The sequence below is a fragment of the Acanthopagrus latus genome, chromosome 8 (assembly GCF_904848185.1).
Source record: "Acanthopagrus latus isolate v.2019 chromosome 8, fAcaLat1.1, whole genome shotgun sequence".
Classification (NCBI taxonomy): Eukaryota; Metazoa; Chordata; class Actinopteri; order Spariformes; family Sparidae; genus Acanthopagrus; species Acanthopagrus latus.
Window position 1 is genome coordinate 24818674 of NC_051046.1, and position 17221 is coordinate 24835894.

General features: G+C 41.9%; 2 protein-coding genes across 10 annotated transcripts in view; one reads left to right on the forward strand and one right to left on the reverse strand.

Moving 5' to 3' along the window:
* The window catches only part of nlrc5 (NLR family, CARD domain containing 5), a 104475-nt gene that overhangs the window by 55747 nt on the left and 31507 nt on the right, over positions 1-17221 (reverse strand). The window lies entirely within an intron of this gene.
* On the forward strand, positions 500-10463 carry LOC119024646 (myosin heavy chain, fast skeletal muscle-like). Its single transcript, XM_037107617.1, has 39 exons — positions 500-706; positions 781-924; positions 1025-1181; positions 1275-1302; positions 1384-1492; positions 1588-1680; positions 1764-1827; positions 1909-2007; positions 2116-2219; positions 2340-2478; positions 2625-2743; positions 2974-3123; positions 3223-3393; positions 3482-3782; positions 3888-3958; positions 4050-4137; positions 4274-4391; positions 4477-4600; positions 4853-4989; positions 5074-5329; positions 5409-5651; positions 5735-5911; positions 5992-6137; positions 6235-6325; positions 6425-6814; positions 6925-7051; positions 7141-7259; positions 7339-7535; positions 7633-7816; positions 7919-8084; positions 8207-8331; positions 8432-8740; positions 8835-9038; positions 9157-9282; positions 9376-9546; positions 9635-9739; positions 9839-9934; positions 10041-10172; positions 10377-10463. The coding sequence occupies exons 1-39, from the start codon at positions 500-502 to the stop codon at positions 10395-10397; spliced, it is 5808 nt and encodes a 1935-aa protein (XP_036963512.1). The 3' UTR covers positions 10398-10463.

Here is a 17221-nt window from a genome sequence, read left to right on the forward strand (position 1 = left end):
TATAAGCAGTTCAAGAGGACAGAGCAGTGTGTGGTTGAAGGCTCTTGGACACCCCTGCTTGTGGTAAGATTATCCTGTCTGGTATTCATAATTTGATATAATAATTATTATTATTAACATATGATGAACAAATGTTTGCTTCCTAACTAATGACTGACTACGTGTTATCTATTCAACAAGATTGCTGATTAAAAACATACCTTTGAAAGAGAGAAGATCAGGTATGCACATCTTTCAACTTCAAATAATCTTGCATTTGTTTATATCTAATGTTAAACACTTCATTCAGCTGCAGTTTTTTCAGACTTGTTCAACCAATTATATCAAAACAGTTTAGTGTGATCACTATCAAAGCCGTCTTTTGAAAGAGCAAAGGAGAAGTTGTTGTTGTTGTTGACTATTCAGTCACATGTCTTGTAGGCTTCATCAAACAGCATTTTGAGAAGAGATGAATAGGTTACATTTATCTTTAATTACCTCATAGGACTAAACTGCCACCATGAGTACAGACGCGGAGATGGCCATTTATGGCAAAGCTGCCATCTACCTCCGTAAGCCAGAGAAGGAGAGAATTGAGGCTCAAAGCAAACCTTTTGATGCCAAAGCTGCCTGCTACGTTGCTGACACTAAGGAGCTGTACCTGAAGGGAGCAATCCTCAAGAAAGATGGTGGCAAAGTCACCGTCAAAATCCTGGACACTGAGGAGGTTTGTAATGTGAATTCAGTGTCAACTAAGATTAAATACGATCGGTTCTAATTGTTACATATGTCGTGTTCCAGGAGAGGACAGTTAAAGAGGATGACGTCACTCCAATGAACCCTCCCAAGTACGACAAAATTGAGGACATGGCCATGATGACCCATCTCAATGAAGCCTCTGTGCTCTATAACCTCAAAGAGCGTTATGCAGCATGGATGATCTACGTAAGACAATCTGCTTAATACAAAAAGAGAAGTATTGAAAAAGGCTAAATACTTGAAGTATGACTACAGTTAACTGTTGATTCTCTATGATCACTTTTAGACCTACTCTGGGCTGTTCTGCGCCACTGTGAACCCCTACAAGTGGCTCCCAGTGTACGATTCTGAAGTTGTAAGTGCCTACAGAGGCAAGAAGCGTATGGAGGCTCCACCCCACATCTTCTCCGTCTCTGACAATGCTTATCAGAACATGCTTACAGGTAAGTCAATAATATAACAGAGTGGTATTCATCAGTATATGAGGTTTCTATTGCAGAAAAACCTACCTAAGTCATTTCTTTTTCATTTAACAGATAGGGAGAACCAGTCTGTCTTGATCACGTAAGTCATTTGATGCCTTTGTTAAAGACAAGATAATCAAATATCTTGATCAAATTATAATAAGTCTGTCTCTATACCTAGTGGAGAATCTGGTGCTGGAAAGACTGTGAACACCAAGCGTGTCATCCAGTACTTTGCAACAATCTCAGTTGGTGGAGGTGCAGAGAAAAAGAAGGAATCCAAGATGGGAGTATGTTACTGCATGACAATTACAAATAGGTGTTTCTTGAAAACTGACTATTTTTCCGATCCTTTTCTGATATTGATTCTAAACCTTGATTACAGGGGTCTCTGGAGGATCAGATTATTGCAGCCAATCCTCTGCTGGAGGCCTATGGTAATGCCAAAACTGTGAGGAATGACAACTCTTCTCGTTTCGTAAGTATGGAGGGATTTCTACACATTAAAGAGGTCTTGTTAAACATGTGAAGGGGCTTTAAAGATGTCTTTGTTCCAAATAGGGTAAATTCATCAGGATCCATTTCGGCACAACTGGCAAACTGGCTAGTGCTGATATTGAGACATGTAAGTGACAATTCTCAAGTCACGTACACACGATTAGGAAAGACATTTGGCCAGGCTTAAATTTATGAACATCTTTTATAGATCTGCTGGAGAAGTCTAGAGTGACATTCCAGCTTCCCGATGAAAGAGGCTACCACATCTTCTACCAGATGATGACCAACCACATACCTGAGCTGATCGGTAAACAGTTGTGGTGTACAATCTTAAACCTACTTACATTTATTTATTTTTACATACGTTTTCATTTGGAAAAATCTAATGGGCTTGTTACCTCCTTCTGATCTGCAGAGATGTCACTCATTACAACCAACCCCTACGACTTCCCCATGTGCAGCCAGGGTCAGATCACTGTGGCCAGTATTGATGACAAAGTTGAGCTGGAAGCCACAGATGTGAGTGATCCCTTTAAAATACTTCAAGAGTTTGTCTATTAAATGCAATATCAAAATTGTGTTTCTCAAAGTATTTTCAAGAGTGATAATGTTTTGTGTGGAAACCTCTTTTGAAAACAGAATGCTATTGACATCCTGGGCTTCACTGGTGAAGAGAAGATGAGCATCTACAAGATGACTGGCGCTGTGCTCCACCATGGAAACATGAAGTTCAAGCAGAAGCAGCGTGAGGAGCAGGCTGAGCCTGATGGTACAGAGGGTGAGTATTAACTAATCAACTCAAAGTGAAAAGCTTAGGAACAACAGCAGAAAAAATCTTAATCAGACTCATTTCTGTTAGATTATAATGGAAAATCACAGCCACATGATAGATGAAATGACAGTAAATCACTGAACTGTTTTCAGATGCTGACAAGGTTGCTTACTTGCTGGGTCTGAACTCTGCTGACATGCTGAAGGCTCTGTGCTATCCCAGAGTAAAAGTCGGAAATGAGTATGTCACCAAGGGGCAGACTGTACCTCAGGTAATTGAGATACACCAGTATGATTTTTTTGTTGTGCATTCGTAATAGGAAAAGAAAAACGGTTTGATTAGTTCCTTGTATGCTTACAAATGGCTGGATGGAAAATATTAAGCTCTTCGGGATTTATTTTTATACTTCTGTTACCTCTTCAGAGGAAATTCAAAATACCAATAATCCATCATTTTAAAGAACGGCTAACTGACTTCAATTGATTCATTGTTTTTATTCAGGTGAACAACTCAGTGCCTGCTCTGGCCAAGTCTATCTATGAGAGGATGTTCTTGTGGATGGTCATCCGTATCAACCAGATGTTGGACACTAAACAGTCAAGACAGTACTTCATTGGTGTCCTGGATATTGCTGGCTTTGAAATCTTTGATGTAAGCATAATTTCCAACGATTCAACAGCCAATGATTTTAATGACAAAACCATTCTTATTGCCCACATGGTATTATGCTGAATCTTTGTACCCTCACAGTACAACAGCATGGAGCAGCTGTGCATCAACTTCACCAATGAGAAGTTGCAGCAGTTCTTCAACCACCACATGTTTGTCCTGGAGCAAGAGGAGTACAAGAAGGAGGGTATTATCTGGGAGTTCATTGACTTTGGCATGGACTTGGCTGCCTGCATTGAGCTGATTGAAAAGGTAATCATTTAAACATTTTGTGATTGTAATTGTTCGTAATATGATTTAATATATCACTTAATGAGATATTTCTTCCTACTTTTTAAAGCCCATGGGTATCTTCTCCATCCTTGAAGAGGAGTGCATGTTCCCCAAGGCCACAGATACATCCTTCAAGAACAAGCTGTATGACCAGCATCTTGGCAAAAACAGAGCTTTTGAGAAGCCCAAGCCAGCCAAGGGCAAGGCTGAAGCCCACTTCTCACTGGTGCACTATGCTGGTACTGTGGACTACAACATCTCTGGCTGGCTGGACAAGAACAAGGACCCACTGAATGAGTCTGTTATTCAGCTATACCAGAAGTCCTCAGTTAAGCTGCTGGGCCTTCTGTATCCACCTGTAGTTGAGGGTATGATCCTAACTACAGTATACTCAAACATATTTTTAAAGCATGTTTTCATGTAAAGTTTATGTCTCTTTCAAACAAAACATGTCTACACAAAATTGTCAACAGAGACTGGTGGTGCCAAGAAGGGAGGCAAGAAGAAGGGTGGTTCCATGCAGACTGTGTCTTCACAGTTCAGGGTAAATGTATTTCAAGCTTGGGTATAAAATCATATTTGTGTATAGTCAACCTTACAATTGTGACATTTCATCACATGTGTTGGATCTACAGGAGAACTTGGGCAAGCTGATGACTAACTTGAGGAGCACCCATCCTCACTTTGTGCGTTGCCTGATTCCCAATGAGTCAAAGACTCCAGGTACACAAACAACAAAATCTCAAAAAAAATTCCGTGTGAGCTGGTTTTGTATTACTGGTAATGTTTACTTCATGTTGTGCTACTTTAATAAAGACACTTGATTCAGAGAAGTAATTGAGAAATGTATTTTTAACAGGTCTGATGGAGAACTTCCTGGTCATCCACCAGCTCAGGTGTAATGGTGTTCTGGAAGGTATCAGAATCTGCAGGAAAGGTTTCCCCAGCAGAATCCTCTATGCTGACTTCAAGCAGAGGTATCAATTGATATTTTGTTAATAATGTGGATGAGGATTGTCAGAAGAAATTGCTCATACTGACGATTCACTCTCTCATGAAAAGGTACAAGGTGCTGAATGCCAGTGTCATCCCTGAGGGCCAGTTCATTGATAACAAGAAGGCTTCAGAGAAGCTGCTTGGATCAATTGATGTTGATCATGACCAGTACAGATTTGGACACACTAAGGTAGGCATCTGAATTACATTACCATAATTCAGTTTTGTTACTAAGAGGGCATGTAATCAAGTCCACTGTGTTTCTCTGTTTATTACAAGTTTCAAACTTGTTTCATGTTAGGTATCTTAAGTATTAAACATATTTAAATAATGAGGCAGAATATCTCATTAGGGTGTTTGTTTGCTTGCTTATTTGTTTTAAAGAGTGGGAAGGATTCAGTGTGTATATTCAATCTACATTATTCTTAATGTTTTTGTTCAGGTGTTCTTCAAGGCTGGTCTGCTGGGTACCCTTGAGGAGATGAGAGATGACAAGTTGGCATCTTTAGTCGGCATGATTCAGGCAATGTGCCGTGGTTACCTCATGAGAAGGGAGTTTGTGAAGATGATGGAGAGGAGGCATGTTGAAAAAAAACAAATTCTGGAAGATGGAATGAAATAATGAAAAAAACATTGTCTATAACGGCATCTTGTTGTCCACAGGGAAGCCATCTACACCATCCAGTACAACGTCCGCTCATTCATGAATGTGAAACACTGGCCATGGATGAAGGTGTATTACAAGATCAAGCCTCTGCTGAAGAGTGCTGAAACTGAGAAGGAGCTGGCACAGATGAAGGAGAACTATGAGAAGATGCAGACAGACTTGGCTACTGCCCTGGCAAAGAAGAAGGAACTGGAGCAGAAGATGGTGTCCCTGCTGCAAGAGAAGAATGACCTGACCCTGCAAGTGGCATCTGTAAGTATCCATCAACAGAGAGTTCTGCTTTTCCATGTTTTTGTTGAGTGCTAATGTCTTCTTTAAAAATACAAATTAGGAATCAGAGAATCTGTCAGATGCTGAGGAGAGATGTGAGGGTCTTATCAAGAGCAAGATCCAACTGGAGGCCAAACTCAAAGAGACAACTGAGAGACTGGAAGATGAAGAGGAAATCAATGCTGAGCTCACTGCCAAGAAAAGAAAGCTGGAGGATGAATGCTCTGAGCTCAAGAAGGATATTGATGACCTGGAGCTTACCTTGGCCAAAGTGGAGAAGGAGAAACATGCCACTGAGAACAAGGTTGGTAAACATCAAGTCTTTTAGCATATCACAGAATATTTCAGGAGTACCTTGTAATAACAACATATTTCTTGCAAATTTAGGTGAAAAACCTGACTGAGGAGATGGCCTCTCAGGATGAGAGCATTGCCAAGCTGACCAAGGAAAAGAAAGCCCTTCAGGAGGCTCATCAGCAGACTCTTGATGACCTGCAGGCTGAGGAAGACAAAGTCAACACTCTGACCAAGGCCAAGACCAAGCTTGAGCAGCAAGTGGATGATGTAAGTTTACACACTCACTTGGATTGCCAATGCAAGATTTGACTTGAACATGATGATTGAAAACTCATGTTACTGTTTAGCTTGAGGGTTCTCTGGAGCAAGAGAAGAAGCTGCGTATGGACCTTGAGAGAGCCAAGAGGAAGCTGGAGGGTGATCTGAAACTGGCCCAGGAATCCATCATGGATCTTGAGAATGACAAGCAGCAGTCTGACGAGAAACTGAAAAAGTAGCAATGCTTCTGAATTTGTTTAACAAATAGCGTTTTTTAAAGTAATGGTCAATGATATGAATTCATACTATGTGCTGTATTTATTAATCAACAGGAAGGACTTTGAAGTCAGTCAGCTCCTTAGCAAGATTGAGGACGAGCAGTCAATGGGTGCTCAGCTTCAGAAGAAGATCAAGGAGCTTCAGGTGACACATTTTGTTACATAAAAGAATACAGCATACATTCCCATTTTTTAAAATTAAATCTGAAAGTTTACTAAAAGAAAAAAAACCTACGTTCAATAGGCTCGTATTGAGGAACTGGAGGAAGAGATCGAGGCTGAGCGTGCTGCTCGTGCCAAGGTTGAGAAGCAGAGAGCTGACCTCTCCAGAGAACTTGAGGAGATCAGTGAGAGGCTAGAGGAGGCCGGTGGTGCCACTGCCGCTCAGATTGAGATGAACAAGAAGCGCGAGGCTGAGTTCCAGAAGCTCCGTCGTGACCTTGAGGAGTCCACTCTGCAGCATGAAGCCACTGCTGCTGCTCTGCGCAAGAAGCAGGCTGACAGCGTTGCTGAGCTGGGAGAGCAGATCGACAACCTCCAGCGTGTCAAGCAGAAGCTGGAGAAGGAAAAGAGTGAATACAAGATGGAGATTGATGACCTCTCCAGTAACATGGAGGCTGTTGCTAAAGCAAAGGTACACAATACACTAAATGGCATTCAAAAAGTAAAATCAGTATAATGAATAAGATAAACAATAATATGAATCTTATTGCTGATGTTGAAGATCTCCATTCTCTTTACCAGGGAAACCTTGAAAAGATGTGCCGTACTCTTGAGGACCAACTGAGTGAACTGAAGACCAAGAATGATGAAAATGTCCGTCAAATCAATGACATGGGTGGACAGAAAGCACGTCTCCTGACAGAAAATGGTATTTATAAGTTGTCAGAGAATTATAAGTTGTGTATTACTGAGAAATGCACCACAAACTAAAATGCGTAATGACATATTTTACACAAGGTGAGTTCAGCCGTCAAATTGAAGAGAAAGAAGCTCTTGTCTCCCAGCTGACCAGAGGCAAACAGGCCTTCACACAGCAGATTGAGGAGCTGAAGAGACAGACTGAAGAGGAGATTAAGGTAAGAAATCGTCAAGTGTGATAATCTTCATGTGTGTTATTTGGACATTTTGCACACTGAATATTGTGTCTTACAACAGGCCAAGAATGCTCTTGCCCATGGACTGCAATCAGCCCGCCATGACTGTGACCTGCTGAGGGAGCAGTTTGAGGAGGAGCAGGAGGCCAAGGCTGAGCTGCAGCGTGGAATGTCCAAGGCCAACAGTGAGGTAGCTCAGTGGAGAACTAAGTATGAAACTGATGCTATCCAGCGCACTGAGGAGCTTGAGGAAGCCAAGTGAGTAATTATTTCTATTTCATACATGCAAAAACATCTATAAAATAATTTTGTATCAAGTGTTTCATTGAGAGACGTCCATATCTATTTCAAACAGGAAGAAGCTGGCCCAGCGTCTCCAGGAGGCTGAGGAGCAGATTGAGGCAGTGAATTCCAAGTGCGCTTCTCTTGAGAAAACCAAACAGAGGCTTCAGAGTGAGGTGGAGGACCTCATGATTGATGTAGAGAGGGCCAATGGACTGGCTGCTAACCTGGACAAGAAGCAGAGGAACTTTGACAAGGTGGCAACATTTACAGTACTCTGTGTGGCCTAGCCTTAGAAAATAATGAGTGTCTTTATATTGCTGCATGTAAGACTGAACTGTATTGATTGTTCTATTCAGGTGTTGGCAGAGTGGAAACAGAAGTATGAGGAGGGTCAGGCAGAGCTTGAGGGATCTCAGAAAGAGGCTCGCTCTCTCAGTACTGAGCTGTTCAAGATGAAGAACTCTTATGAGGAAGCTCTGGATCAGCTGGAGACCATGAAGCGCGAAAACAAGAACCTGCAGCGTGAGTTCAACCACATTATGTAAATTATAATGCATTCAACAAATGTTTATGTGTTAGAAAGAAGTATTTCTCTTCAACATTTTGAGGCTTAACGATACAAAAAACGTATGATGTCTCTGCAGAGGAGATCTCAGATCTGACCGAACAGATCGGTGAGACTGGTAAGAGCATCCATGAGCTGGAGAAGGCCAAGAAGCAGGTGGAGACAGAGAAGTCTGAGATCCAGACAGCTCTTGAGGAGGCTGAGGTATATTTCTTCTGAGAAGATCTTGTGGAAAAAAAAGTCACAAATGTATTATTAAAGGATTGAGGGCAAAAATTCATGTTTTATTATTTTTCATTATTAGGGAACTCTGGAACATGAAGAGTCCAAGATCCTGCGTGTCCAGCTGGAGCTCAACCAGATTAAAGGTGAGGTGGACAGGAAGCTGGCAGAGAAAGATGAAGAGATGGAGCAGATCAAGAGGAACAGCCAGAGGGTGACTGACTCCATGCAGAGCAACCTGGATTCTGAAGTCAGGAGCAGGAATGATGCCCTGAGAATCAAGAAGAAGATGGAGGGAGACCTGAACGAGATGGAGATTCAGTTGAGCCACGCCAATCGCCAGGCTTCTGAGTCCCAGAAGCAGCTGAGGAATGTGCAGGCACAGCTGAAGGTATTGTAAGACATGCAGTCATTGCATAGACTATGGTCAGTGTAACTACATTTTAGCATCCATGTAAATATATTTGCTGACATTATTTCACCAGGATGCCCAACTGCACCTTGATGACGCTGTCAGAGCTCAGGAAGACGTCAAGGAACAAGCTGCTATGGTGGAGCGCAGAAACGGTCTCATGGTGGCTGAAATTGAGGAACTTAGAGCTGCTCTGGAACAGACGGAGAGAAGCCGCAAAATTGCAGAGCAGGAGCTGGTGGACGCCAGTGAGCGTGTTGGACTTCTCCACTCTCAGGTGAATAAACACATTTCACGTAATTTCTTCAAGTATTCAAAATCTAAATTTGTTTTTAAACTACATGGGAAAAGTAATCATGTGATGACTTAACGTACTTCATATCATTACCTTTTAGAACACAAGCCTTATGAACACTAAGAAGAAGCTTGAGACTGATCTGGTCCAGATCCAGAGTGAAGTGGATGACACTGTTCAGGAAGCAAGGAATGCAGAGGAGAAGGCCAAGAAGGCCATCACTGATGTAGGAATACATTTTATTTCTACTTCTTACATCCAACTGAAATGTGCTTTTATCAATACATTTCTAATTTACATTTTATACTGTCTCCTCTAGGCTGCTATGATGGCTGAGGAGCTGAAGAAGGAGCAGGACACTAGCGCTCACCTGGAGAGGATGAAGAAGAACCTTGAGGTTGCTGTTAAGGATCTGCAGCATCGCCTGGATGAGGCAGAGAACCTGGCAATGAAGGGTGGCAAGAAGCAGCTCCAGAAACTTGAGTCCAGGGTAAGAAACTTCTGTCAAGATTTATACATTACAAATCAAACTAATGTATATTATTATTTATATAATATTCATGTTTGGTTTTGTGAAGGTGCGTGAGCTGGAGACAGAGGTTGAAGCTGAGCAGAGACGTGGAGCAGATGCTGTTAAGGGTGTTCGCAAATATGAGAGGAGGGTGAAGGAGCTCACCTATCAGGTACGGTATAATCAAGATTTCACATGTACAGTACAAATCAATTCATCACAATAACTTTGAATACATTTAACCTTGGCAATCTTTAATTTTCTATTGCAGACTGAGGAGGACAAGAAAAATGTTACCAGGCTGCAGGATCTGGTTGACAAGCTGCAACTGAAGGTGAAGGCCTACAAGAGGCAGGCTGAGGAAGCGGTAAGGACAACACCCTTATTTTTGGGACTTGATACATTGCTATAGTTATTCTTGCCAAGCAGTACTTTTTGAACATTTAAACACTGGTCTGTGTATTGGATTTCAGGAGGAGCAGGCCAATGTTCACCTGTCCAAGTGCAGGAAGGTCCAGCATGAGCTGGAGGAGGCTGAAGAGCGTGCCGACATTGCCGAGTCCCAGGTCAACAAAATGAGAGCAAAGAGCCGTGACACTGGCAAGGTAAATAATTACATATTTAATTTTGACGAAATGAAAAATTAAACAAAATGTTGTTTACATACTGTAATTAATGTCCCATAATTATTTATTACTGATAAAATAAGTTTCCAAAATTGACAAGAGATCACCTTTAAAGGTACGCAGAGTTTGTTGTGTATGTATGTGCTTATGAACTTTTTATGTATTTGTTTTATTATTTTACAGGGAAAAGACGCAGCCGAGTAAAGAACACCTGCTGACGGGCTATTTCTAATCATACAATATGATGGGAAATATACCACAATAAAAATGTTTTTTGATCAAACAACTCTCTGTTTTGCTGTCATTGTGTCCTCTGAAAAAGCGCAAATGTGAGCCTTGGAGCATTTGTGACAATGCTTAACTTCTAAATTCTACTTTGTTATGCACATGTAGCATATAACAATCACACCTAATGAATCATGATCAAGTTATGATCATTCTATCAAGTCATTCTTTTTTTAAAGAATTTTTTAAAGGCAAAGATGCCTTTATTTGACAGTGGATTCACAGGAAATGGGAGGGAGAGGGGGGTGTGACGTGCAGCAAGGGTCCTCCGGCTGGGATTAAAACCAGGGTCCGTGCTCTTAACCATTCGACTATCTGCATGCCGACTGTGACATTTCTAATTCTACATTCCATTTTATCCGATATCTTCCTTCTCCCCCTACTACAACTATCTTTGTATAACTGTACTCTAAGTAATGAGTAAATACACCTATAAATTGTATGCAGTGGACTGAGTTTACTCAGGCAGGGTTTTCTCATGTTTCTCACAATACACTATGAGCAGGGTTATTTTAAATTAGATGACCCAGATGACCCCTAAATTCTTAAAATCTAAATTCCTTGAAGGACACATTGACTATTGTGCAAAATGGTAGAGCCCGACCGACTTATCATTAGGCTGATTTTATCAGCCGATGTTAGCCTATCACACATAGATCAATATCGGCTGTATATTGGCCGATATGAAAACCTTATATTTAAAAATATAATGCAGAAAAATATGCTTGGGGTAGTTTGTCCAGCAGAGTGCACTTTGACGGGTGATAAAACAGCTGGTATCAGAAAATGTAACAACTACCTCACTTAACTATAAACCAGCACAAAAATTGCAACTGCCAACATAACGTAGTCACCATGTTCAGAAATTACAGACTTAAACACTCACAAAAAGTAACATTTTAGTTTTAGAACATAACATTTTGTTGATCTTGTAATTTTTTATTTTTATACAATTGGGAGTCTGCACAGGGTGTTTTATTTTGAAATTGGCCGGATGCTCTATGCCGTTCCTGTGTGTCTGACTTCCTGCTAGCGCATTCTGCTCTGTGCAGCTTGCTGCAGCTTTCCTAAACACTAGACCAGGCAGCCAGAACCCAAAGCAGATAAAAAGATATGTTTTGATAAAGTATTCACTGGTAATGATGTTTATTGCTTCAAACTGAAAAATTGGAAATACACATTTTATGAACAGTATCCTATGAAATTACTGAAAACAATTTTGTCCTGGTCTAAATACCACATGTTGGAAGGAGATTTACTACATGTGCACTAACTGGGAGTTAGCTGGCCTCGGAAAGGCATGGAAGCATAAGGGCTAGGCTTTGCTTTAGGAGTAGTGAGCGAGATGTGTATGGTGATACAGTCATTCGAATGCTGTCCTGCTTATACTTTCTGTCTTGTAGTTTGTGTCACACCGCAGTGAGGGTTGTCTCTTTCTGGGTTTTTGTGTCATGGTTTCCTGTTTTATTTTGAAAAGTAACTCTCCTCTCGTTTCAGGTCACTTGCCCTTCCTCATGTCACCGGTCTGATCGTCCTCCCCGATTCCTGATTGTGTCAACCTGTTCCCAATTACCCCATATGTCTTATAGTCTGCATCTCCCTTAGTCCTATGCCACAGTGTTTCGTTCTAGTCGTGCACCCCAGCCTGCCTTCACAGTCTTGTCTCAAGCCAAGTTTACCAAGTTTGTATTTCTGTATCTTGATCCTCTTAGATTTTTCTGTTCGTAAGTTTTTGCTCAGTACTGAAGCCAGTTTAAGTTTGCCCATTGTTTGCCTCAGTTGGGGTGCCCTTTTGTTTATTAATTTTTACAGCTCAGCCGAGAAGCATAGTTAAGTTTATAACCGGTTCGCTTTCCTCCGTTGGAGTGATTTTTTGCTATAAGTTTTTCATAGCCAAGTGTGTCAGAGTAGTTTAGTTCTTAGCCCTTTTCTTTACCTCCCTGGGAGTGATTTTTTGTTACTTAGTATTTTGCTTTGAGTTCTTTTGCTTTGCTTATTTCCTTGTGTGTTTGTGTTTTGTTGTTTTCTTGCTTTTTTTCAGATTAGGCATTGAGATTCATAGCCGGTTCTTTTGTCACTCTGTTTAAGAGCATAAGAGAGAAATACTTTCAAAATAAATGCCTGCTTTAATCGTCACTACTCTGCACTTGAGTCCTCTTTCAAGCTCAGGCCTGACAATACACTCTGGCCCGTATGGACTCAGCAAAAGGGGAGCGATTGTCAGAAGTTCTGCGTGCCCAGGAGGCTTGTCTCGTCCGTCAAGAGGAATTCCAGACAGCGATGGCTTCACACCTGGGTCAGCTCACATCCCAGCTACAGGGCATGCTCAACCACCGCCCGACCAACCTCGGCAGCTGCAGCACTGACTCCGATTGCGCCTAGCGTTGGAGCTGGCAGTAAGTTCGCTCAACCAGCAAAGTTCACTGGGGAACGAGGTATTATGCAAGACTTTTATCACTGATTGCTCAATCCATTTTGAATTGACTCCCCTTGTGTTTCCCACCGATAGGTTGAAGATCACCTTCATGATTTCCCACCTGTCCGGGAGAGCAAAAGCCTGGACTTCAGTGGAATGTTCTTGGGGCTCAACACTCTTTCTTGCCGATTTTCAGGTGGCATTAAAAAGGCTTTTCGATCCAGTGACGACCGGCCGGGAAAAGCCGCAAGAACTGAGTGGACTAAGACAAGGCAGCGGTTCCGTCTGCGACTATGCCATCTGCTTCCGCACTCTGGCGGCGGAGAGTGGGTGGAATTCCACAGCCCTCTATAATGTGTTCCTGAAGGGGCTGGCAGCCTCTTCGTCCCCCTGGGTCTACCCTCAGATTTGGACTCCCTCATCATGCTCGTCATCCGATCGGACAACAGGATTGTGCAACTCATACGCAACGGGGTAGAGGATCCGCAGCGACGGAAAAGCCCCCGCGCTCATGCACACCGAGCTGGCTGGCCCCCCACCGATCACCGCCGGAGCAGACTGTCACCTTTCCATGGAGGGAGGGGGGAGCCCATGCAGTTGGGTAGAGCCCAGCTGACGCAGGAGGAGCGACTGAAGCGACAGCTGGAAGGCTGGTGTTTTTACTGCGGGGAAACCGGTCATCTCGTCGTCACCTGTCCAGCCACGAGGTCCATGGCAGTAAGTCATGCCACGGTATATGGTCCCCCTTCACGCACCCTCACGAAGGTTCAGGTAACACACCACACCACCACAGAGCTTGAGGCGCTCATAGACTCAGGGGCTGATGAGAGTTTAATGGACTTAGCAGAAAAGTTGGGCCTCGAATCTGAACTTTTAGTCAAGCCCATTAAAGCCAGATCGTTTAATGGAAAAGATCACACACACATCAGTGAACCCCTTCAAATGCATATTAATGACCATAGAGAACACATTCATTTTTATCTATTCAAATCATCCTCTCATGCTCTGATTTTGAAAAAAGGGTGGGTTCCTAAGACCCTGCATAGACTATAGCCTTTTAAATAACATCATCAATCAAATCAAATCAATCTTTATTTATATGGCGCTTTTCATACAGAAAAAAGTACCTCAAAGTGCCTCACAGAAATAAACAAACAACAGCAGAAAAATAGAAACAGCAAAATAAAAAAAAGGAGAAGATAGTTAAAAGAACCCAAATCCTCCCATGGACATGGACAGAGACATACACAGTCATACACACACTCACACATATGGAGTCATAATAAGGAACCGTTACCCCCCTCCTCTCATGTCCTCTGTATTCAACCACCTCCAGCAAGCCAAGGTGTTTACTAAGGTAGATCTTCGTAACGCTGAATAAACACTTGATTCACATAAGAGAAGGAGATGAGTGGGAGACCGGGTTTAATACTCCCAGCGCCCACTATGAGTACCTGGTCATGCCATTTGGACTCACCAACCCCCCTGCCGTGTTCCAAGCCATGATAAATGATCTGATTTTGATCATTTTGTCTGTTAGTTTAGATGACATTCTCATTTATTCCCCCGACCTTGACACACACCAAGACCATGTATCTAGAGTGCTTAAAAGACTGTTGGAGAACAATCTGTTAAAGCTGAAAAGAGTGCATTTCATGCCGACACTGTCTACTTCTTGGGTTTCATTGTAGCCCCTGAAAGAGTACACTCAAAATAAGGAAACTGGTGGGCTGTTATGTTGACTAAAGTGTAACATGTGTTACGTAAGATATAATTTCCTGTTTCAAAGGTGAACATGATTAAATCATGTTGGGTTTGCATGAAAGCAAACAACTAAACATTCATTAGATTCATGTTGCCAGAAAGTGAGGCAATTGAGTTTCTACAGGTAGGTGGGAAAAGCAAAGCGACGTCACGCGACAAGACATCACTATCGCAATACTTCCTCGCATGGAGACTTGGGAGGAAGATCCTCATCGTCCTTTGGGATGCACATGGAAAAGGTAAGCAGAAATCCATTATCGTCCATCTTAATTCAAACGAAATGCTATGCATAAATGTCATCAGCAGTTAGTCCATCATTTTCAGCGATATTTGTTCACAACGATAGTTTGTCATTTATTGTAATTAGACTAAATAGCCAACATCACCATGTGCATGTGCCTCTCTCACTATCATGGTGATGTTGATGATTACAAATGGGAAAACTCGCTGGGAGGAATAATAATTGTGGTGAATTGCCGGGAATTGTGGTTTGCAGCTCACTTGTGTGCATGTTGTTTAGTGTATTTTACAAGTGAGCATAAACGTTTGTGTTTATTTGCTGCGCAGCCGTCACAGTACAAGCAGGTTAGCCGCCCGCCAGCTAATCACACAGTCGGGCTGCTGGTGGGAAAGAAGCTCCTAGTTTCTGTGCCGGTATGTCTACTTTCTTGTGGATTTTAGCTAGGGATGTAAACCTAGTCCCAGTACCCACTTGGGTCGGTACCAGGATACTGTTAAGATTCTGGACCAATGATACTCTCATCTGTACTTTTTGAACATCTACCACCGCCGTGTAATTATGACACTGCCGGGACAGCAGCCTGTCAGTCTGCCAACACATGTCCTGAGCGTGTGGGTTTGTTTAAGCTGCAGCAGATAAAGCTAAAGGGAAGGAGAAAAAGGTTAATGTTGGAAAAGAAGGAGGAAATGGGTAGAAGTGGCAATTAAAGTGACGGTGAATGTGAGCGCCGAGGTCCGGCCAATTTGCCTGTGTCGGATCATCACCAAAGCCTCACACCGGAGAAGAAAACTCCAACTGTCAAAACACGGAGCTGCTTGTGTCGTTTATTTTGTGGTAACGTGTCTCATATGTGACGGTGTGTCCCCGACAAGTGTGTGTCAGTGCCGTATACACACAGACACAAAAGCACACACGGGGCGCAGCATCGGAGCGTTGAAGTGAAACAACAACCTGCGGGTCACCTGAGCTGACAGGAATTGTGAGTCAGAACAATAAAACTTTAAGAGTAAAAAAGCAAAATATTCTTAACGAACCATAGAAGGAGATCCGATTTTATCATGATGACAGATGTAGATGTAAAGCTGCCTAATCCGTCTCACTGCAGGTAGCATAGTCCTGACTAATACATAGCTTCTGTTCTGTTGAAGCTGCATTACATGGATAGTTGCCTGACTGTATCGATGGTGTGCTGCCTGCTAATTTGTTTGACATACCTCGCACATTGTTGACTTGCTAAGGGGTTTAAAGGACAGGTGTTGAGATGACTTTCCTGCTGTCAGTTTTTTGATGATGTTGCTTTACCCCCCTTGTGGTAATAATAAAAAAGAAAAGGTTGAATCTTTTAACATCTTGTAGCGTCTTTGTTTTTTTTTTGCTTTTTTACACTAAATTACATATTATAGCATTAAATTATGATGTCAAGATGGTAGAGGACAGTAATGTACTGACCACATACATTATATTTACTTTTGTTAATTTATTAATTGTTGTCTTATGTTTAAAAAAGCACAATTTTTTGTGCTATACTCACGCAGGGAACTAGTATCACTTTTTACAGTGTATGTCTGCAAATTAAACATTTAATACGTACACATTTACATTTGTCTCATATTCTAATCTCAAAAAGCACCTTTTTCACTACTTGAGTTTGCATGTCTGTCAATGATTACTTGCTAACTTGACTTTCATGGAAATTAATTAATCTGTCTCAATATATCACAGCAATTTGCCACAAAAGTGTCCTGTGTCCGACTGCAAAAGTGTGTTGTCCGACCACACCTGTGTCTGCTGTTCAATTGCAATGGTGCCTGCATCTTTTCTGAAGAAGGTATTAAGTATGTGTGTGTTGGGGGTGGGGGTGGGGGTTGCTGCTTTTTTGTCCTTTAAGTAACATTTTCAGCACAGGACTTTTACTTGTGACAGAGTATTTCTATTCACACATCCATGATGACATGACATACCAGCATACACCTGCTTCACACTTCAGACTAATATCCCGCTGTATATGTTTTGAACTTATTTACACATCCTGCGTGAGCTATGCAAAAAAATGCATAGTGAAAATTATCTCTTGATAGTCATATCGACATGATCATACCAGCATACACCTGCTTCACACAAATATCCCGCTGTATATGTTTTGAACTTATAAATCATATCTAATTGATTGATCAATTCCTCGTCTGTCTGTGAGCTAGCTACCTGTTCCACTCATCCAGATCCAGGTCTGTCAGTGATTACATGCTAACTTTCATGGGCATTAATTGATTGTTCTCTCAATTTATCATCCAGCAAAGCTCTCCCCGAGCTTCTGTATTTCGC